The sequence below is a fragment of the Ruditapes philippinarum genome, unplaced genomic scaffold (assembly GCF_026571515.1).
Source record: "Ruditapes philippinarum isolate M1 unplaced genomic scaffold, ASM2657151v2 ctg166_1_1_1_1, whole genome shotgun sequence".
Lineage (NCBI taxonomy): Eukaryota > Metazoa > Mollusca > Bivalvia > Venerida > Veneridae > Ruditapes > Ruditapes philippinarum.
In genome coordinates this window covers 146,494-169,105 of record NW_026855289.1, presented here as the reverse complement: position 1 = coordinate 169,105, position 22,612 = coordinate 146,494, and the positions used below count along the sequence as shown (strand labels likewise).

Sequence of the window (22,612 nt, the reverse complement as noted above, 5' to 3'; positions counted from 1 at the left end):
CAATGAATCTTTATATTGGTGCGTTGTCAATGAATTGATCGGGAATTGATTTATTAAAGGCTGTTCTAAAACATTCCTGCATGAAAGCTTTAAATGGTGATTGGTTAGGAAATGAAATGTTACATTATTGATGAAAGTTTTAGAAAAGTTTGCTTTGACTTTGGCACTTTTCATTGTTGTGTAAGGGGATATCTAAATAACTGTTAAAATATGTAAGCAAGAATCATAAAGTATAGAATCAGGTCAGACTTTACAAATAATTGGTTTATTTAAGCTCGATTGCAAAACTTATATTTATCACTTTCGAGTCCGCTTCCTGGCACTTACTAGTATTCGTGTCATATAAAGAAACATGGTTGTGACCAGAGTAGGGCTCGAACCCATGATCTCTGGGTTGAAAGGCAGACACCTTAACCACTAGGCCACCGCTCCCCTTTACAAATGTTTTTTTTCTGGTTTGAAAATAGAGAATTTACTTTGGCAGTTTGTATGCATTAAATGCGTTTGGCTGGTTTATTTGTTACCAAGCCCCTCTATGACTACTGCACTCCTTTAACAAATGTCTCTTTCAAAACATGGTCAATAGCCATTTTCCATTGAAGAAATGTCATTAAATATCACAAAGCTGCATTGTTTTAAGTTTGTGGAGTATGAATTTTAATACTGTATTTATTACAGCGTTGATTGATTTTGTTCTGGAGAAATTGGGGGAGAGGGGGATTGTAAACTGTGGGGATCTGATGTGAAAGGACCTTGTAATCAATGCACCAAACATTCATGTTGTGAAGTATAGTTGAATATTATCAGCAGTTGCATAATTTATAAACTTTTTTGACGTATTTATAAGTGAACTATAAATAAAGATTATGTTGTTTATTTTGCTCTGTTTTCTCTTATCTTATTTAATTGGTTACAAGGGCATAGCTAGGCTAAAAAACGGTATGAAAAGTTACAGCTGGGTGTTTAGGGAGTCTGATAGGCCCCTTTTATCAGTCCAGGGCGGAGTCCTGCTATGGGGCCATTGGACAAAACCCATGGAAATTTGATGATTTTTTATCTGATTTATAGATGCAGAGATTATGCATTTTCATGTCAATTCAAGGTCAAAGAAAAATAAGAAAGACCAGAGTGATATATCATTGAATAATATGACACTACTAGTATTTCATTGTCAACTACATATGTATTGGACACTTAGGATCTTCTAGGGTATGTGTGTGCCCCTGGTGCACCATTCCCCCCCCCCCTTCCTCCATCCCCCTGCCTCCCCACTCCTTGAAGGTGCTAGTGCATATAGCTATTCATTTATAATTATCTTGCAGATGTGTCTTTATGTGAAATATCACATACCCTGGTGCATTTAAAAGGAGCGATACTGTAATAAATCATTGATTAGTTATCCTATGAATATCTATAGTTGCAATGACATAAGTGTATTCTTTGATATCTAAAATTGTTTCATGCACAATCAGAAACGTAACTTTTATAATGTTATTTTCGTATTCAATGCAACAATGATATAAGTGAACAAAATCGAACTACAAATTATGTCGATTTTCCATTGAACACTGGATTCATTCAACACCACTTCTGAGGTCTTCCTATAACTATCTATCATTAATATGTCAGAAGGATTCTGTCAAGTTCTTTACAGTAATTGACGTAATAATGGTTATATATCTGAAAATATGGCTAATTAGGTTGTACCATGGGAATATATAAATTGTAATTTATCCTGCCGAAGTTGTTATTAATACATGCCAATGTGATAATTGAGGTTTAGGGATAATGTTTGTTTATGACAAGTAAATAAATATGATTTTTTTCTGCATTTCTCATTGTAATGAAAAGAAAAAACAGGACCAAAAAAATAGGAAGGTCTATATAAAGTTTCTATTTGAAACACCCAATTTAAAAAATATGTTATTTTATCTGTAGAAATAATAGGTTTATTACAATGTTTTAAGAAATCAGTGTTGGTGTGTACGTGCCTTAAAACCCTATCTTCAATATGCATTTGAATATCATATTTGTTTAACAGTCAGTTAAAATAGTGCTGTGTTACTCCTGTATATTGTTACTTAATTAAGTAGCTACATTTGTCATAGACAAAATATTATTCTCTGTAGCTATGGAATGTTATATTTCGTGACTGTATATGAAGTTTAAAATATAGGTGACTTTTTTTATTCAGTACTAATTTCCAATAATCAATAGAAAATAGTTGATCCCGATAAGTAGTTCATTTCTTTTTTCACATTAATTTTGTGTCTTAAACGTGTTATAGTTATATATATATTTTTTAAATTGAGGTCAATAGCTGGGTATCAAGGAAATTTGAGAATTATGGAAGATGTTCCCTTTCCTTCAGGCTTTAAAGAAGCCAGCAGGCCAAATCAAAATTTTATCTGCTTCTGCTTCAGACAAACACACCAGATACATCATTCCTGCAACAAATTTTAGTATTTTATTTTTCTTATCTCTGTGTTTCCAATCATAACCGCTGGACAATTTGACAGATGGCCAGAAAAGAGCTCAGAAAAGAACTTTTTGAAATTGAACATTTAACACTAATGAATAAAATTATGTAAAGTTGGTTCACAATGAAAAATGAAAAATTATTTTTTGTATGTATTTGAAAAAACTCAGCTTATTTGACTGACCCAACCCAAGAATGTGGTTTTAACAAACAGTGTATCTGAAATCATATACCTTCCTACACAATCAAACTAAAATAAATTATGTATAAACTAAATTTTTTTTTCTAAGTCACCCTAAAGTTAATGTATCTATACTGAGCCATTCATCTAAGCGTTTAATCCATACCACTTAAAATTATACCATTTAACGCATATAATAAGAACCCATATTATTCAAACCAATATTAGTGAAGCCAATACCAATCTAGACCAGTTAGACAGTTAAAAGCATAAGTTATAATCGGGGCTCTCAAGGAAGATCAAACTTGATAAGTGGGAGTGGATTGGGTGCGCCTCAATGGCCCAGTTATGTAGGCGTGACTTAAAGCAGAACCAAAAAATTGAAAATAAGTGCTCCTTAAAGAATTAAAAATGAATGCTGCTTAAATGAGTCCCAATGGGGTCCAAAAGCCTTAAAACATAAAATTTTAATTTCTTAAATGAATCAGCTAGAGCACGTAAACTGAACAATATACCAAAGATTATAATTAAGAAATATATTGAGAAATAAATTGCATATCGTATTTTTGTACTACTCTTAGCCCGATTTTGGCAAAATTGGGTATTTTATATAATAAGAATACTTATTCTGATGAAATGGAGTAAGCAAATTATCTGAAATTTTGCACACAAGCTATTCGTCAAGATCTACATCAAATGGGACATTAATCTCTAAAAATTATTTCAAGTCGTGTCATTTCAAAAAACCTCAGTGGAGTCCCTTTAAACTTAATTAACTGAAGTGATCTTTAAACTTAATTAACTGAAGTGATCAAATGACTTCAGTAGTATGTCTATTAGTTAAAACACAGTTCAGTGATCTTTCCAAAAAAATATTATTAAATTAGCATGATAAAGAGATATGGATTTGAGTTTTTATATGAAATAGTCTAAATTATATCATGAAACTTCAATATTTACCTACCATTTAGACATAGATATTAGGTTTAATTTGTCTTACATTTTAAATAGAATTAAAAAATAACATTGAACATAGACAGTATTATGTTTAATAAATCTTACTTTCACCAAAAAATTCAGATCATTATAAAATAGCTCTGGGGAGGAAAAAGAGGAATTAATACCAACGCAAAGAGAAAAGGGTGTATGAATAATGAAAGACATCTTTTTTACAAAATTTACTTAACCCTTTACCCCATATATACGCGAAACAACGCACTTTCGACCCCCCCCCCCTTTTTAGGCCTCAAAGAGTGAAAAAATGTCCTATTTGGGCCCCAAACACATGATTTCGTTTGAGAAATGTTGCTAAAAAAATTGAGCACTTTTTCGGCGCCGCCCCCCATCTAAAAGATACATCAGGGGGTTGCCAGAAGGGGGATGTGCCCCCTTCTGTTAGGGGGGTTTGAAGGAGGCGGAGTCCCCCTCATCGCCAAGAAAATTTTGGACTTGTGATAGGCTAAAAATGACCCCAGGTCGATCATAATGTAACGTGTAACCAACGCTGAAAAGCCTTTGACTCTATCTCAATCCCTTGAGAAGTTGCAGCACTTTGAAATAAATTTTGATGGAAGAAATCAAGGCAAAATAGTGTTTTTTGGCAATTTTGAGATGTCCCCTCGTTGCCATGGTAACAGGAAATTTAAGACTGAGCATGTCGTTACAAAGACAATGGTCCAGTCAACATTTGTGCCAAGTTTAATTAGTATTGAAGCATTTTTCATAGTTTCACAGCAGTTTGAAATTGTAACAGGAGGCTTTTCAGTGAAAACGGCCATTTTTCACAATATGCTCATGGGGGAAAGGGTTAAACTTGAATACCCTATTTTACCTAATTAGTCACAAAATTTTGACAAATCCACCTGTATCTGAGATAATTTAGTTATGATATTTGCAAAGTAAATAAGATAAAAGTATAAAAATATAAAAAAGCAGTCTTAAAATCTGTGGCACCCCCAAATGCCATCTTCTTATCCCTATACTCAAAAGACAAATATGCCGAGTCATTGTGGATTTTGAAAAAAATTATGGATTTTAATAGGATTTTGATGATGAAATTAAGGCAGACAATTCTTTGAAGACAGATTGTTGATCTGTCAGACTTATAAACTGTTTATTAGGTCCTGAAATTATTTTCTCTATTTATTCTATGACAACAGTTTATTGTTCCGTCATTGTTTGGAAACAGTTGCAGCTATGAGTGTCTGAATCTTTTCCCTCTTATCATGTCCCATCTCCACACCTTCATTGTCTCCAAGCACCTTATCACATTTTTTGGTAGGTCTGTATTGACTTTTATGATTAAACTACTTTATAAAAGTTCAATGCCATGTTTCTTTTTGTACAATCGTTAACACTCCAATCCTTAATACATTGTCACAATTCTATACTGAATAACATTACATGAACCCTGAACCTCCTGTATTTATGTAATGGACTTGTCCAAATTTGAGTTTAGAACAGTCCATTTAAAGTTTTAGGTATTTTAGGGATTTGTATATCAAAATTCAAAAATACAGCTACCAACAGTTATAGAACCTTGTCTGACTGTAGGGATGTGCAAGTCTGGCCTGACTTATAATATACTGGTGGCATTTTTAAGGCTAAATACTTATGGTTCTAGAAGAGAAAAGTTGATATTCTATTCAACCAGTACAAATGATGATAGGGTTCATTACTTTGTTGGGTAAGCTTACTAAATTCTGAAGTGAAACATTTACCCACACGTTTAACATTTCCTGTCCTGTTCTTATACCCGCTACTAAGTTACTTGTATTTTCTGTTTCAGAAAAAGCACAATGTACACATGTACTTTGATAGAGACACGGGTTCGTGGGTTCGTATGCCTGTTGGTTGGGAGCTGCATCATAATATGGTCAAATCACTTGTTGATCAAGTAGACGTAAGTATATGTTGTCATTTAAATGAATTTCATCAGGAAAACTTTAAAAACTATGTGATTGAGTCATCGTTTTGTTGGTTCTTCTTTTTTGCGTATCTTTGACAACAACTTTATAACATGTTGCATACATGTTATTTTTTTTTCTATGATCAAGAGGGAGATTTTTCTTCACAAAGAGGGAGATTTTAGAATTTGCAATGAACAAAGATTAGGAAGTTCTGACATCAAAAAGAGTGTGATTTCTTTAATTTGTGAAAATACCCCTTATTTTAAGAAAAATCTTTGAAAATATGCCTGCAGAAAGAGGGAGTCTCCCGCTTAAAGTGGGAGTGTTCACATGTATGATGTTGTAAACTAGGATTTTATTACTTTGTTTATATAGTAAGTTTATGAATATTTATGAGTACAGAAATCATATAACCAGCAGTTAAGAGATTGATTCTAAGGGCATGGGTTATAATTAGGGCCTAAAGGAACATTGAATTTTAAATTATAAGATGTATAAAAAAAAAAATGAGAGCGGAAGAGGTGTGGGTGCCACATGAGCATCACTTTACACGGAAGACCCTTGCTCAAAATGAAAATGAGTGTTGATGTTCATAAGTTTACTGGTATTTATTTTGATTATGATTATGTTTAAACCATTGACAGTATTTAACCAATGGTATTAAAATATAATACATGTACAAAGGCATGCTCTTGACTTAAATTAATAATGATAAGTTTTTAATAATGTATTTCAGGAGGCCGTGCCAACATGGGGTGATAGACATGATATACTAGCACTGCTTCGAGCATGTAATTATGATCCTGATGAGTGTATATCCATATATCTACATTTAGAAAGAGATGGTAAATATATTGTCAAAGATTTTATAAAATATGATTAATTTATACATGTATACTCAAGGGGATATAGTATAACATGTATAATTGTATTAGCTGTATTTATCTATATTTAGAACTAAGTCTGACACTGACGTCTGCTAGAGTGTAATTTTAAAATTGAAAATTTTTCGAGAGAGTTCAAATAAAATACAAATACCTGTAAAAGTGTTAACTCTTTGCCGTAACTGGCGGAACTAGATCGACCCGTGTGACACGACCAGTACATCTGCACTGTCTATATTAACTAGTGATAAATGGTTTTGTCTAGATTGTTCTGCCTTTCATTTACTTTTTGACAAAATATACAAATTTTAGACAACTTTCAACATTAAATAACTTTGACCAACTGTCACCTTCTATATAAGTTGTCCAAATATATCAAAAGTCAGATTTGACTATCTGTCATATTTGACAAGATGTCTTTTGACAAAATATCATTGAAGCAAAAGATAAATACTTCCATTTAACATATATTTGTATTTAGGGTTGATGTCATTTATTCACTTGTTGCTATGTCTATGTTGCTAGTATTTGGCCAAGATTTGGAGTCATTATTTCAGCCTTAGTCTCTTCAAGAGAATCTTTCCTTGCTAAAAAAAATTGAAAAAAAAAAATTGAAATATTAAGGGTCATTATTTCAGTGTTTTCTGTTCAATCTAAAATTGCTTTGCCTAAGAAAGCCTATGAGAGTCAAGACAGAAACAAAAGAAACATATTTGGTGTAACGGAAGAATTCATTCGAGTATTTAGTTTTTTTACCACAGTTCTGATGGACAGATTACCAGGCTTTCATACTCTTTTATATCCTGTACTTTATCACTAGTAATAATAAAATGATTGTACTTTAAACAAGGACTAAATGTAAATATATGCTGACGTTTTATTTAGAATGGATGAAAGGACCAAAGACCTCAAAAGAAAACAAAGTTTTGATGGAAAAAGAAGTACGAATTCTAGAGTTGGAGAAGAGAGTCAGACATCTAGTAAGTATCAGGGTGCATTTAGTTGTATTATATAGTTATAAATGAAATATTGAGAAATATTGATGAAATAAAATGCATTATTTTTTTTTTCCGAATTTTCACTGTTAATTTTTTTTTCGCTGCAGTGAAACATACTTTCTGTATTTTCACTTGTGTCTTGCTGGTCTACTTTCTTCCAAATTTAGCCAATACACAATTTCAACAAAATGTCATGGAAGCTGATGAATATTTAAGATACATTTGTGTTTAGGATTGATGGCAATACGCATCAGTATAATAATTTTACTTCTAGCTTGACTTTTGACAAGTCCATTTATCATTACTGGAGTCTCAGTATGTTAACTTTTCATATTTTTTTTCAGGTAAATTTATTTATTTCAATACGATGATTTAAATTTATGTATGCACTCTTCTTACAGGAAATACAATTACAGAAAGAAATGGATGCTAGAGCAGATGCCGAAAGAAATGTAAGCAAATTTAATAATTTCGAGTGATTTACTGAAGAAAAATTTGATATGTAAAGGGAGGTAATCAGGAAAAAAAAATGTTCTAACAATGGAAGCAGTGATCTCCCTTATACAATTCATTTTCTTATGCAAAGAATATATCTGTAAAAGAGAGTCAGTATAAAAGTATATGGTAAATACTATTTTTGGGGATATTTCAAATACATGTAGCTTTGTAAGGAGGAACAAGTTTGATAAACCATACAAAAAGGGACACTTTACAAAATACTGTAATTTATTATTTATTTGAACCCTATGTTTTTGTGCCTTTTGTATTGCATTATTCTACCAAATTCTATTTTTAGCTTGAGATACAAATGACGAAATTTAGTGAATTGGAGGCGGAATCAAAGGAGACAGAAGCTCATTTGTCTGCAGTAACTGGTGGCAGGCCACCTACTGCAAGACCTTTCTCAAGAATGGTGAAGCCGGGACAAAAGGGTGCCAAAGGTGTTGTCGCTGGGGCAGCTGTTAAAGGGGTGAGAAATCTCTTAAAGTTGTTTTGTCACTACACATATTAAAGATTTTATTTTGGAATTTGATTTCATGGCTTTTAAAAAAAATGCTTTTTAATTATTAAAAAAACAAAAACAAACAAACAAAAAATAACAAACAAAAACTTAAGTTTTGAATGGTTATTGAACAGATACAAATTTTTTTTTTCCATGAAGGGAGGTAAACAGGTACAGTCAGGAGAAGTTGTCAACCCTGATGATGTCCTTGACCTTAATGCTAATGCCAAGGAGTTGCGAAAGGCTCATACTCGTGTTAAAATGGACATGGAAAGATTTGTGGGCGACATGAAACATATGTTAGAAAAGGTAAATTATTCTTTTGGTACCAGTATTCTTTTGCTTTTTAAAATGACAGATTTAGTATGAATTAAGGACAGATTTATTGTGAATTAAGGACAGATTCATTGTGAATTAAGGACAGATTTATTGTCAATTAAGAATATACAGTCGACTCTCGTTATCTCGAAGTCATCGGGACCGTCCAAAAAATATCGAGATAAGGAAATGTCGAGATAAACATATAAGGGTTTGAACAAGGCAGAAACTGATTTTTACAAAAGACATGTGCATACCTTATGTCAAATAAACTATGATATCCCATGTCTTGTTTCGTAAGCCTAGTCAATATTTAACAAAGTAACATTAGCGGATGTTTACCAGCGGAAATACGGGTGTCTGTGATAAAAACACATAGTGAGGTTTACTGACTAATACACCAATATAGTGAAAACATTATTGTTTTCAGGGTGGTTGATCCGGATATCCTCCCGGGTTAGTTATCGGGTCTTTCTCGAGGTTGTTCGACCGCTGATTTTTTTGATGTTGTGAAACAATATTGCAGCCATAACGTTTCTATACTTTCACTGTATTTCATTTACATTTAAAGTCATAAAGAATTAAAACGGTGTTCGAACATTTATAAAGAACATAAAATTCACTTATTTTTGGACATAAGTCAATAAACACGCTAATTAGATTAACTTTTATAATAACACCTCAACTTGTTACAAACATGATCATCATTATGACACGCGCTATTGAGCAATTATAGTCTGGTTTGTGTTTTTCACAAGTCTGAAGGGAACAGACAAAAGAAAACTATTACCGGTAGTCGAGATAAACAAAGGATAATGGTGTGAAAATAACTGTTGGGGCTGAAATTTTACATCGAGATACTGAAAATATCGAAATAAAAATATCGAAATAAACAAATATTTCCAACATAGATAAAGAAGGAAGAAAATCGGGACTTTCAAAATTTCATCGAGATAACGAAATGTCGAGAAAAGCGATGTCGAGATAACGATTGTTGACTGTAATAAACAGAGTAGGAACAAAAATAATAAAATGGTGTTGGGCAGTTTTCAATATTTATATTGTTAATTATCAGTTTTAGCAGTATCAAATAAAATGTTTTTAAAGTTGCATGTACATGTATTTGCAATGAGAAGACTGCAAGGAAATCTAAACACAAGCCAAAAAGCTATTTTTAAGGCTCAAGTTTTTCCACCCTTCTTTCTTCATGTGATAAGCAACAAACATGCTCTAAATCCATTACCAAAAAATTATACAGCACAGGTTTGCTATCTCTTCAGAGGAAATACCATCTTTATTTCTGAGGCTTTATGTGGCTTTAAGGAGATTTTAATCTTGGTGTTTCAGATTGGTCCAGCATTCAAGCAGATGAAGCAGTCTGAGAAAGGAACCAAGAATGAGATAGAGGAGGTGCGAGCCTTGTACAGGAAAGAGGCATTACAGAGGAGATTACTGTATAATCAGGTAATCAATCCTTATCACCCTAAATATCTTAAGGAGAGCAGTGGCCTTGGGGTTAAGGTGTCTGCCTTTCAACCCGTGTATCATGGGTTCGAGTGTTAATCGGTCATGACCATGTTTCTTCATATGGCACCTGTACTGGTTGGTTACAGGAAGCGGACTTGAAAGTGATTAATATAAGTTGCAAGAAATTATTTCGCAATCGAGCTTAAATATGTTTAAACCAAATATCTGAAATGGACTTGTCCATTTGTTAGTCTGGACAAAAAGCTTTCATCATTTTTAGGGAAAATTTTAAATCAGATTGTGCTGGCTGGCTGATCTTGGTCAGCACTGTTTGCATGGGTAGATTCAGGTGCCGACAGCATGCAGCTGGTTTAATGGAAGGTTCAAGTAAGCATCAAGTGTTTATCACAGTGGAGCTAAACTGAATAAGTTTAAACTTGATATTTCAGCTACAAGAGCTACGTGGTAATATACGAGTGTTCTGTCGTGTCCGGAAGGATGACAGAGCCGAGAATTGCCTTAAATTTCCAAGTGACCAGGATGTCATTGCTACGTCTCAGGGACAGAAAAAGATGTTTAACTTTGACAGAGTCTTTGACCCATCTAGCACACAGGAAGCAGTATGTACCATTCTGTTTGACCTTTTGAGTTCCTATTTTCTGTCGTCACAATAATTTTTGTAGATAAACTCTATAAAATGCACCAAAAAAAAGGAAAATATATTAATATATATTTTCAACCCATTTTGCAAAAGATGCCTTATGAGAATATATTAATACAGCTCTAAGAAACATACTGGTCCACTGGTGCAATCAAATGACACGAGTCCTGTGTGAATGACTGTTATTGACATGAGCCCAGGTGTGTTTCAAACATGTAAAACTTTGTTATGACCGAGAATCTGAAGCAAATGAAAAAACCAATATTTCCCCCTCTTGATTACATATTCTTGCTATTTAAGTATTTTAACATCCACCCATTTGTATTCTGTCTTGTTGTATCCATTGATGGTAAATGTTACTTACTATGTATGTATGTAGTCTATGCTTAATGAAGGTCCATCCGCCCTTTCGGGCACAAAATGCAGCTTTTGCTGTCGAGTACGGACAGGGCTGTTGGTGCCAGCAAAAGGCCTGCCATTCAAGCTGTTTAACCATGCTAAGGGCTCACGCACCTTAGCACACCATCCTTGTCGACCCAAGCGCCTACTTTGTAGGGCCATTCCCTTGGCTTAAGTCAGAACATCGGCAGCTGGTCCGCAGCACAAGTTTCGATCTTTTTTTCGCTGTCCCCTGAGTCTTCAAATCTTCTGCCGATGTCCTGCGTCTTCTCAACGACTTACACGCACTGAGGGGAAGAGAGAAGATGTTACTTACTTGTACCCTTTTAATTTATATAATGGACTGCCCTGCTTTGAATCTGGAACTGTCCATTATTTATGTGAGGGGAAGTGACATTAGGTATAAATATAAAATTTTGACATGATGTTAAATGATTACAACCTAACACCTCTCATAAATTGAGGGTTCAGTGATAGAAATTTTAAAGGTATGATAACATCATAAACTATAAAAATCAGAAAAGAATAAGCTGTCATTGAAGATGGAAGCCATCTATTGACTACAACATACATGTGAACTCTCCCACTCTTAGCGGGAGACTGCCACTTTCTGCAGCCATATTTTCAAAGATTTTTCTTAAAATAAGGGGTATTTTCATAAATTAAAGAAATCTCCTTATTTTGATGTCAGAACTTCCTTGTTTATTGCAAATTCTAAAATCTCCCTCTATTTGAAGAAAAATCTCCCACTTGATCAGCGAAAAAAGTTCACATGTATGCTACAAATTCTTGCTTTTAAATATTTAACATCCATCATTAGCTCGACTTTTCTATGAAAAGGGGAGCTATCCTACTCGCCCCGGCGTCGGCGTTAGCGTTGGCGTCACACCTTGGTTAAGTTTTTCGTACCACCCCACTTTATTTCAGAAGTATTACAAGTATGGCTTTGAAACTTACCATACTTGTTCACCACCATAACCTCCATCTACAGACAAGAGTACATAACTCTGTCAAGGTTTTTGACAGAATTATGGCCCTTTTTTGACTTAGAAAGTGTATTGAGCTTGGTTAAGTTTTTTGTACCACCTCACTTTATTTCAAAACCATTGGAGGTATTGCTTTGAAACTGACCATACTTGTTTACCATCACGACCTTCATCAACAGACAATAGGACATAACTCTGTCAAGGTTTTTGACAGAATTATGCCCCTTTTTGACTTAGAAAATACATTGAATATGGGTAAAATCCACTTATTGCCTTAACCCTTTGAGATATTGCTTTGAAACTTTTAATGCTATTTCACATCATTACCCCCATCTGTACGCAAGAGAAGGTAACTCTGTCAAGGATTTGTTTTAAAAATTAAGGCCTTTTATCGACTTAGAATCTTGGTTAAGTTTTTTAGTACCAGTCCACTTTTTGACTGAACTGTTTGAGATATTAATTTGAAAGTTGGAATACTTGTTTACAATCATGATTCCCAAACATGTCCAGGAGAAGGTAATTCTGTCAAAGATTTTATTTGAATTATGGCCCTTAACTGTCAATGTTTTGTATTATAGGCAAGCACTAAAAAACTTAAAAAATCTAAAAAAATTCATTCCTATCCACTTGTTCACTTTACCATAAATTATGTCATATAAACATTGCTGTAATATTCAAGGGTATCAAACAACTAGTTCACTTTAAAAATACAGAGATTCTTGTATTGCCTTTTACTGCAAAAACTTTTTTTATTGGCAAGCAATAAAAAAGTCGAGCGCGCTGTCTTACGGACAGCTCTTGTTTTGAATATCTTCTTGTTATATCAAATTACAGATTAGCTTGATAGTTAAGATTTATTATTGCAAACATGACAAGCCACTCATCAAATTTTTAATGTAACATGATTACAATTCTTCAAATCCATGATTTGATGAATAGAAAATTGAATATTATAATGACGTTTTCCTAAATTTGTCCGAGCATGCTGTAGAACTTATCTTTTCTAGACGTAATTTTACTGAAGAAAGTGCTTGGACAAATATTTGCAAATTGAAATATTTCTCTCCTAACTATATTTACTATTTACTGTTCATTTAGTTCTTAGTTTGACATGAGAGGGTCCTCTGCGGCTGATTGGTCAATATTTAGATCACAGCTGTGGGTGTAAATTCAACGATTTTGTATTCATTAATGTGTGACAGTATAATTTAGCTAGGTTACTGAAGGTCTGTAACCTGGGTGGAAGGTCTACTGTGGCACACATTTTTATCTGAAATATGCTCAATGGGGCAACAGAGATCTTTCATCACCAATGAAGCTGGAAAGTCATTATGTAACTTTTAGTCTTGTCTGTTATTCTTCATGTGAGGAAATTTCACAGATGCTCTGTGGTTCTTGAAAGGTCTACTCAGGTGCATAATTGAGTCTGAAATAATGCATAAGGGGCAGTAGAGGTCTTTCTTCACCAGTAAATCTTGGATGTCACCACATGACCAAAGTCTGTCCATTGTGGGTGTACACAAACTATAGAAATGAATACATGTATATAATTTGGTGTGATGTTAAATGATTACAACCTAACACCTCTCAAATTGAGGGTTCAGTGATAGAAATTTTAAATATATGATAACATCATTTACAATAAAATCTGAACAGAAGAATCTGTAACGTAGGATGTAATGCACGCAGGGGCTTCAGCGGTCTTCCTTCACCATTGAAGCTAGAAAGTAAATCCCCTTAAGTCTTTGATACAGGATAAGCTTGACTTTAATCTAAACCATAATAAAAACCATAAGAAAAATATATACATGTATATAATTTGGTGTGATGTTAAATGATTACAATCTAACACCTCTCAAATTGAGGGTTCAGTGATAGAAATTTTAAATCTATGATAACATCATTTACAATAAAATCTGAACAGAAAAATCTGTCACGTAGGACGTAATGCATGCAGGGCTGCAATTTAGGTCTTTCTTTACCATTAAAGCTAGAAGTCTTTGATACAGTATCAACGCGACTTCAACCTAAACCATAGAGAAAAATATATAAATGTATAAAATTTGGTGTGATGTTAAATGATTACAACCTAACATCTCTCAAATTGAGGGTTCAGTGATAGAAAATTTTAAATATATGATAACATCAAAATTTGAAATTTGGGGCAGAATGATGGAACATGATCATTCAACCTTATACCTCTCATTATTGAGGGTTCTATGAATGCAATCTATAAGTATGATACCATCTTTTTTTTTTAATCTTTGTGTGTTAACAGAGATTTAGATAATTACGTTATCTATGTCTCTGGTGTTAATAACAAAAGAAGCAAAGTTATGACACCCAAGCCATGCAAACTGGCATCAGTCTATGTACATTTGGCTATTTGAGATATTCATAATTTGTTATGGAACTCCCTTAAGCTACTATTGGACTGTTCCCGATTCAAAGTGGGGCAAGTTCATTATATAAATTCAGGTGAGAAAGGGTTGATAAGAAATTATGGAATACAATAGTAGTAATAATCTCATGATTTGGTATTGTAATTTATGGCAAGCCCACAGTAAAACAGCTCGTCAGGTTTGCATGGATTTGCAGGCTGGCCTGGCTCTATACTGTTGTCAATGACTTACTGTTTCAGTACAATAAGGTTAAAGGTGGTTGCAGATTATTTTGATAATTTTGTTTTTTCAGGTATTTGAGGATACTAAGCCTATTATTACATCATGCGCTGACGGTTACAATGTGTGCTTACTGGCATACGGACAGACGGGTAGTGGTAAAACATTTACTATGATGGGTCCAGATTCCAATCCGGGCATTAATATCAGGTGATTACTTGCATAATTATATTGATAACTATAAGTTTCTGCAAATGTTTAGCCTTAGAATGTGAAGAATAAGTTTAATAACTATCAAGTCTTATAGATTCCTATTGTTTCTTTGAAAAAGATGTAACTTCTTGGAAAAAAAGAACCACAACTCTGCAATGTTAATTTCATAAGTTATCTTTCTTGTATTATAGAGCAATGAAGGAGCTGTTCCAAGTGTGCAGTGAGCGTAAGGAGACCATGTCTTTTACACTAACTGTAAGTATAAAACTAAGTGACAATCTTCCCACACCTATAAAACTAGAAAGTTGCCATATGACCTTTTCGGTGTAGGTTTGGATATATAACCCAAGCCGCAAAACAGGCTATTACATATGGCCATATAACCTGGCAGGAATATCTATAACCATTTATAATACAGTAAACTTCCTTTTTTAGAGAATAAAGTGAGATTTCTTCATAGATTAAACCTATCACTGTTTATATATCCTTTCAAAGGCCATCCGCTATACCCGTAGGACGGCCAAAGCGTAAGAAAACGTATCGAATTTTTACATTTCTGAAAGCCAGTATTATTTTACGACCTGACGTCCATAGCGTAGTAAAACGTATCAAAAATTTACCTTTCTAGAAACCGTAGCGTAAATCAGCGTAAAACTTGAATTTTGTGTCATGCAAACACGTAAACACCTCGTTTTCGTACATTCTGGGTTTTTAGTGTGTTCATGAAAAATCAAAATATTACGCTATGGCTGTTCAACTGCATACGATAAACAACAAAGCCATACCGTATAACACTGTTAATATTACGTTCAACTGCAATAAACAGACTCACAATCCTTGTTTTCTAAAACAAGTTCTGAACGTTTTAAAACGGTAAATTTTACGTTATTTACCGATATAGCCCATTAGAATACCCTGTTGAGTAAAACGTCCACAACGTTTTAAAATGTAATTATTGAAAATCAATTTTTCTCAGGAAGGGTGATTGATATTATGCTTTTCAACGTGAATTTTGTAAGTTCAACTCATTTTTGTTTCAAATAAGAGAACTGCTTACAGAAACTCCGTTTGATGTATCAATAAATGCATTTTAAAATACTATACCATTTAGAAGATTTTCTTCAATTAATTTGGATATCGATTTGATTACCACATTAATTAAAAAGTGTACTGTATATCTAAACATCTACTATATCTGTCAATAAAGGGCACTATACAATTAACATATTTGGTGTTTTTATTTGAACAACATTTAACAGAATGAAATAAATGAAAGGTAAACTTTAAGAATTTAGTCATTTAAAACTAACTTTTGGTGGCCTTCCTACGACAAAACAGTAGTGGCTTTCAGGAAGCCAAAATTTTATACCGGTTTATTACGTTATAGCCTTCTTATGACTATAGCGCCTGGCTTTGAGAAGTCGATTTTTCGGTACGTTTTATTACATGTACACTATGGCCGTCGAAAGGATATAAATGATTGTTTGCAATATAGGCGAGTATTTCCAAACAACCATTTATATAGGGCCATAATACATTGTAACCTGTCAAAAATATTTATAACTAATAATATAACCGTCACGATTATCCAATGAAAAGCAGAATTTTACAAACATGCAGTATTATAACAGGCGTTATACATAGCTGATTGTGAATTTTAAATGCAGCGAAGTAAAAAAACATGGTTATTCTCTTGTACAAGGTATCGTTAGTGGAGATCTATAATGAGACCATTCAAGATTTACTGACAAACGATGCGAAGACATTAGAGTTGCGAACTGCTGGCAACAAGGTACAGATCCCAGGCTTGACTGAACATGAGATTAAAAATGTTGATGACGTAAAAAGAATTATGGCCATGGGAGATAAAAATAGATCTGTGGCCTCGACAAAAATGAATTCTACGAGGTAAGTAAAATTGAAGCTATGACAGAGATGCAGTTTTATCTAGCAATTGTATATAATTTATAGAGCTATATTTAGCCATGATTGATAGCATATAAGGAAGATAGTTTGTTATATCTGGGTTCTAGATTTAGCCGTAAAAAAATGCACAAAAGGAAACAAGGGTATGTATTTATCAGTGATGTAACTAACATGGGAAATAAATTATTTAGATTTTTAGGGTTCTTTAATACACATATAGGTATCAAAGATCAATTATTAACTTGACATTTGCTCTTAAGCAATTTGCTACCATGATAACTAATTGAAATAATTTGAAATTTGTATTGAGTTTTCAAGCCATTTGTCCCTCAACAGTGTGGGTTTAAATCTCAAAAGGGACTTTCATAGCTTATGGGATGTCATTGGTTCTACTCTGGTGTCGTTCATGCTTGAAATAATGCCATGTGGCCTATACTGTGTTGGTACGATGTAAAACTGAAACCCCAACCTCTACTTGCGTTTGTTACTAAAGACCATGGCCACAGCCTATAACATCCTTGCAATCATTAATAATATTTTGAACTAATGATGAGCTTTTCCAACATCAAAGCACAAGTAGTCATATACAAGTACTACTGTTGAAGTCTTGAGGCAATGTTTTTTTCATTTTTATTTTTTTCACTTTCAGTTCACGTTCCCATTTGGTATTGATGTTGGCCGTTGAAGGGCATGACAAAGTAACGAGTGCAATAACGCGTGGTACCCTCGTGTTGTGTGATCTGGCTGGTTCCGAGAGAATATCGAAAACAGAGGCTGAAGGTCAGAGGTTGGTCGAGGCTGCAGCCATCAATAAATCATTGTCAGCTCTTGGACAGGTAGGGACAGTGTCTTTAATTCACATCTGAATTTTTTTATAATACATTAAAGTTTCAACTGGATTGTGAATAGGTATATTTTTCTTGAAATATAAGTATACTTTATTAAAGGGTGATTTTTTTTTAAGATTTATTATACTTGTTTGAAAGTGTGCCACTTTAACTATTGACTTTATTTGACTCTTTCCATGTTTTTTCTAAAATTATTATTTTTATCAAGATACTTTTGCGATAATTAATAATTTGCATAATTTCTAAATTTATCATAAACTTGTTTGAAAGTGTGCAACTTTAACCATTGACTTTATTTGAGCTGCGTCACGACAAAACCAACATAGTGGGTTTGCAACCAGCATGGATCAAGACCAGCCTGCGCATCCGCGCAGTCTGATCAGGATCCATGCTGTTCGCTTACCAACTCTTTTACAAGTAGAGAAACTGATAGCGAACAGCATTGACCCTGATCAGACTACGCGGACGTGCAGGCTGGTCTGGATCCATGCTGGTCGCAAAGCCATTATGTTGGTTTTGTCCTGATGTGGCTCATTTGACTCTTTCCATGTTTTTTCTAAAATTATTTTTTTTATCAAGATACTTTTGCAATAATTAATAATTTGAATAATTTCTAAATTTATCATATTTAAATAATGTAAATTACGAAACATTGGTGGTTCTACTCATGTTTTATTAATGCATGGAAGGGCAACCGAGGTCTTCCTCCAGTAAAGCTGGAAAGTCGCCAATTATGACCAGTACTGTGTTGGTGTGACGTAAAATCCAATCACACAAACAAAACAAATTATGTAACTTCAACAGTGTAAAAGACCTTTGTATTACTATCCTCAAGCATTATTTTTCTAATTTTGTAGGTTTTCTCGGCATTACGAAGCAGTCAACTTCATGTTCCTTATAGAAACTCTAAACTAACACAGATATTACAGCCTTCATTGGGAGGAGATGCTAAGGTACATTGTGTCTTATAGCTTATAATAAATGAAGTTTCGATTATCTTATTTAGGGCCTTTGTGGTTAAGGTCACTGACTTTGAATTACTAGTACTTGCCCTTTTGCTACTTTGGGTTCAAATCCAACCAGGGGTTTTGGAGTCTTTTATGTGAGGAAGCTATCCTGCTTGCTGAACAATTGTTGGTGGTTCTACTCAAGTGCTTGAAATAATGTACAAAGGGGCTTCTTTGGTTCTCTTGCACTAGCACACAGTGTTGGTATGGTTTTATACTGAACTTAAATACAAAGAGAACCACTAAGCCCACTGTTTAAGCTCTTGGAATGATTTGGAAGGCATACGTTTTTGGTTTGTTTGTCAAAAAAACTTTAACCTTGACTAGAACACAAAGTTTAAACACCCTTACAACATCCATTTATAAAGAGGTGTACGCACCTTGATGGGCTTTATCTGCCAGACATATTTAGAGGTTATTGGGTCAAGGGTCACGGCCAATGTCACCGAAGGGGTCATAGCGTTCATTTCTCTCATAGCATTTGTTATATATGTATTTGAAAGTCTGTTAATTTATTTATAGCATATTTACTGTCAAGAAAGATTTCAGGATCTGAAAATGATAGGATTACTGGAAACAAAATATTTATGTTCATTGATAAAATCTTTATTTTTTTTTTCCAGGCATGTTTGTTTGTTAATGTTAGCCCAGATAACTATAACTTCTCAGAAACAGTGAGCACCCTTACATTTGGTAGTAACGCTAGACAAGTGGCTCTAGGTCAGGCTAAACAGAATATCAGCAAAGGAAAGTAATGAAATGAAATGAAATGCGGACATACCAAGAATCTATAAGTGTCTTATTTAGTCATAAATGTAAATGTGATAAATTAACGTTGTGTGTGGGAGTATTCTTAAAAAGCAAATGTTTTAGGGAATTAGATCATAGATCATTGTAAAATCAGCCAACTTGTCAATTCATGCTTATAATCCAGTAGAATCAGTTAAATTGTCAATTTATAGTGGTTATCCAGTAAAACCGGTAAACTTGTTGATTTATAGTTGTTATCCAGTAAAATCAGCTGACTAGGCAATTTATAGTGGTTATCCAGTAAAATCTGCCAAATTGTCATTTTACATTAGTTTTATAGTAGTTATCCAATGAAATCAGATAACTTGTCATATTATTGTGGTTATTTAGAACAATCAGCCAACTTGTCATTCTGGTAATCCAGTAAAAATCACTACTTGTCAATTTGTAATCAGTAAATTTTAACAGACTGACCACTTGATTATGTATACCTGATATCTTAGTTGGATAGAGTTCCAAATGTAAGCTAACTGTATGATTCAAAATATACTGTATTGGTATCTTGAAGCAAATCGATGAATTAAGTTTTTTATGTCATAATAATTTTGAACATACATTGTCATGAATTGTTTTAGGAAGATGTATTATCCCTTTCACATGCTCACAGTTTATATTGACTATGTCCCTAGATTATCATTGTATGTGATGTTAACAAAATTATCTATAGTTCAAATTTAATCGTAACAGTTTTTTAAGTTTAGTTTGATGCCAGTTTAATTATATTGTGTGGTATAAATCTGTTATTCAAAATATATAAATTTGTTATGGAACATATCGCCTGTAATTGTTTGAATCAATTTGAACATCATTTTAAGTTGAAAGTAAGTATTTATATACATGTCCACTCATCTCAAAGTGAGTAAGGCTCTCCGCCCTCTTTCATTCAAACACTGTGTCATGCTTGAATCTTAATTAATCATTTTCTTACATTCAGCTCAATGTAAATTATATTTTTTACTGGATATTTTTCGTTTGATTTACCCACTTGGTGGTACTATAGGTTTGACTCTTTAACATGCTTGAACCAGAAATGATTAGCCCTTACCATGTGTATAGAGCCAGGCCAGCTTGCACATGTCTTCAATTTTAACCAGACTGACCCACTTTAAATTTTCATCCTGATATCCCTTTATTTGAGAATAAGCAGTTCCAAAAATGTAAGCTGGACAACTCTATTGTAGAAATATAACTGGTTATGGGTTAAATCCTTGAAAGGTCAAATGTCATGAAAATTACAAAAAAAGTGTTTGCTTATACAAAATAATTTACTTGAACAGATATCTTGAATTTGTCCAGCTTCCTGAACTTGTTTATGAAGGGAGGAGACTCTGTGATATACCAAACTCCTCACAGTGATAACCTCCCTTAGCAGATTGTATCTCTGAACTGATAAGGGGAGATCACTGCATAGGAGATTGGTGATATACATGTATAATGTTTTTGAATGATTATATCCCTTAGCTCACAGATAACATAAACATTTTTGTTGCCAAAGTTTACCTGCATGGGCAAATGACACTTGTTTTAAGTTTAGTTGATGCCAGTTATTATTAATTCTGCAGGTATAACCTCTGTTTTTATTTTTTGTGTTTTTATTATTTTTTATTTCATGCCAAATATTTATTTAAATATTTTTATATTGTCAGGAGAAAAATATGATTATTTTAAGTTTGCTGCCTTGTACAGTCATAGTGATATTGTGTACATGTACTCACATACATTGTACAAACTTAATTAACCCTTGTATTGCCAACAGCCCTGTTTTAAAGACCACTCCAAAATACAAACCACATATCGTTACTTTAGTGCAGTAATGTGTTAAAACCCTCTAAATCTAACAGGAGTTAACTGTTTACTGCACTAAGGTGATGTTAGGTATAAAAACCAGTCGAGTTAGTGATGCACAGTAGAGTCATCAAAGTCTAGAATTGACACGACATTGGCAGACGGTCAATGGATACCATATTCCATACATTGTCAAAAAACAACCTTTATTTTTTTTGTCCAATTTTTTTAAAAAAGCCAGAAACTTCTATTTTTAGCTCGACTATTCGATAAGAATAAGTAGAGCTATTGCAGTCACCCGAGCGTTGGCGTCGGCGTAACCACTTATGTTAAAGTTTTTGTAATAGTTCAAATATTTTCAAAGTCCATTGACATATGGCTTTGAAACTTTGCACACTTGTTCACCATCATGACCCCAACCTGTAGACAGGAGGAGGTAACTCTATCAAGCATTTTGACAGAATTATGCCCCTTTTTCGACTTAGAATTTACGTTAAAGTTTTTGTAATAGTTCAAATATTTTCAAAGTCCATTGACATATGGCTTTGAAACTTTGCACACTTGTTCAACATCATGACCCCAACCTGTAAACAGGAGGAGGTAACTCTATCAAGCATTTTGACAGAATTATGCCCCTTTTTCGACTTAGAATTTACGTTAAAGTTTTTGTAATAGTTCAAATATTTTCAAAGTCCATTGACATATGGCTTTGAAACTTTGCACACTTGTTCACCATCATGACCCCAACCTGTAAACAGGAGGAGGTAACTCTATCAAGCATTTTTTTTTACTATCAAACACTAAGAATAGTCGAGCGTTGCTGTCCTACCGACAGCTCTTGTATAAATAAAGGCTGTTTACAATTTACCGGGGTTAATTTAGTTTAACTTTATTTCTTCTGTGTTTTTGGGTAAGAGATTTTTACAATTTGTTAATGGCAGGTACATTAACTATAAATGCTGGCGTATGCATAACAAATATAACAAGTTCATGGAGTTTATGATATTGTTAGAAGCCGTCAATATCTATTTATTTATTGTTTATATTTTTATGTAAATATCAGCGTCATTTTACATAACTTTTAGGTTTTACAAATATTAGGACTATTTTTATTCAA

The 22,612-nt window shown here is 33.5% G+C and overlaps 1 protein-coding gene across 6 annotated transcripts in view; it reads left to right on the top strand.

Annotated features, from left to right (window-relative positions):
• Nucleotides 1-20,077, top strand: part of LOC132742767 (kinesin-like protein klp-3) — a 45,460-nt gene extending 25,383 nt beyond the window's left edge. For all 6 annotated transcript variants that reach the window (XM_060731240.1, XM_060731239.1, XM_060731244.1 and 3 more), the window contains 14 exons: nucleotides 5,449-5,562; nucleotides 6,306-6,414; nucleotides 7,339-7,433; nucleotides 7,853-7,903; nucleotides 8,248-8,421; nucleotides 8,614-8,763; nucleotides 10,120-10,236; nucleotides 10,689-10,859; nucleotides 14,980-15,116; nucleotides 15,311-15,374; nucleotides 16,822-17,027; nucleotides 17,695-17,881; nucleotides 18,751-18,846; nucleotides 19,524-20,077. In XM_060731240.1, the coding sequence (XP_060587223.1) occupies nucleotides 5,449-5,562; nucleotides 6,306-6,414; nucleotides 7,339-7,433; nucleotides 7,853-7,903; nucleotides 8,248-8,421; nucleotides 8,614-8,763; nucleotides 10,120-10,236; nucleotides 10,689-10,859; nucleotides 14,980-15,116; nucleotides 15,311-15,374; nucleotides 16,822-17,027; nucleotides 17,695-17,881; nucleotides 18,751-18,846; nucleotides 19,524-19,655 (1,803 nt within the window). In that variant the 3' untranslated portion in view covers nucleotides 19,656-20,077. The remainder of the gene's footprint in view (nucleotides 1-5,448; nucleotides 5,563-6,305; nucleotides 6,415-7,338; nucleotides 7,434-7,852; nucleotides 7,904-8,247; nucleotides 8,422-8,613; nucleotides 8,764-10,119; nucleotides 10,237-10,688; nucleotides 10,860-14,979; nucleotides 15,117-15,310; nucleotides 15,375-16,821; nucleotides 17,028-17,694; nucleotides 17,882-18,750; nucleotides 18,847-19,523) is intronic.
• The last annotated feature ends 2,535 nt before the right edge of the window (nucleotides 20,078-22,612 follow it).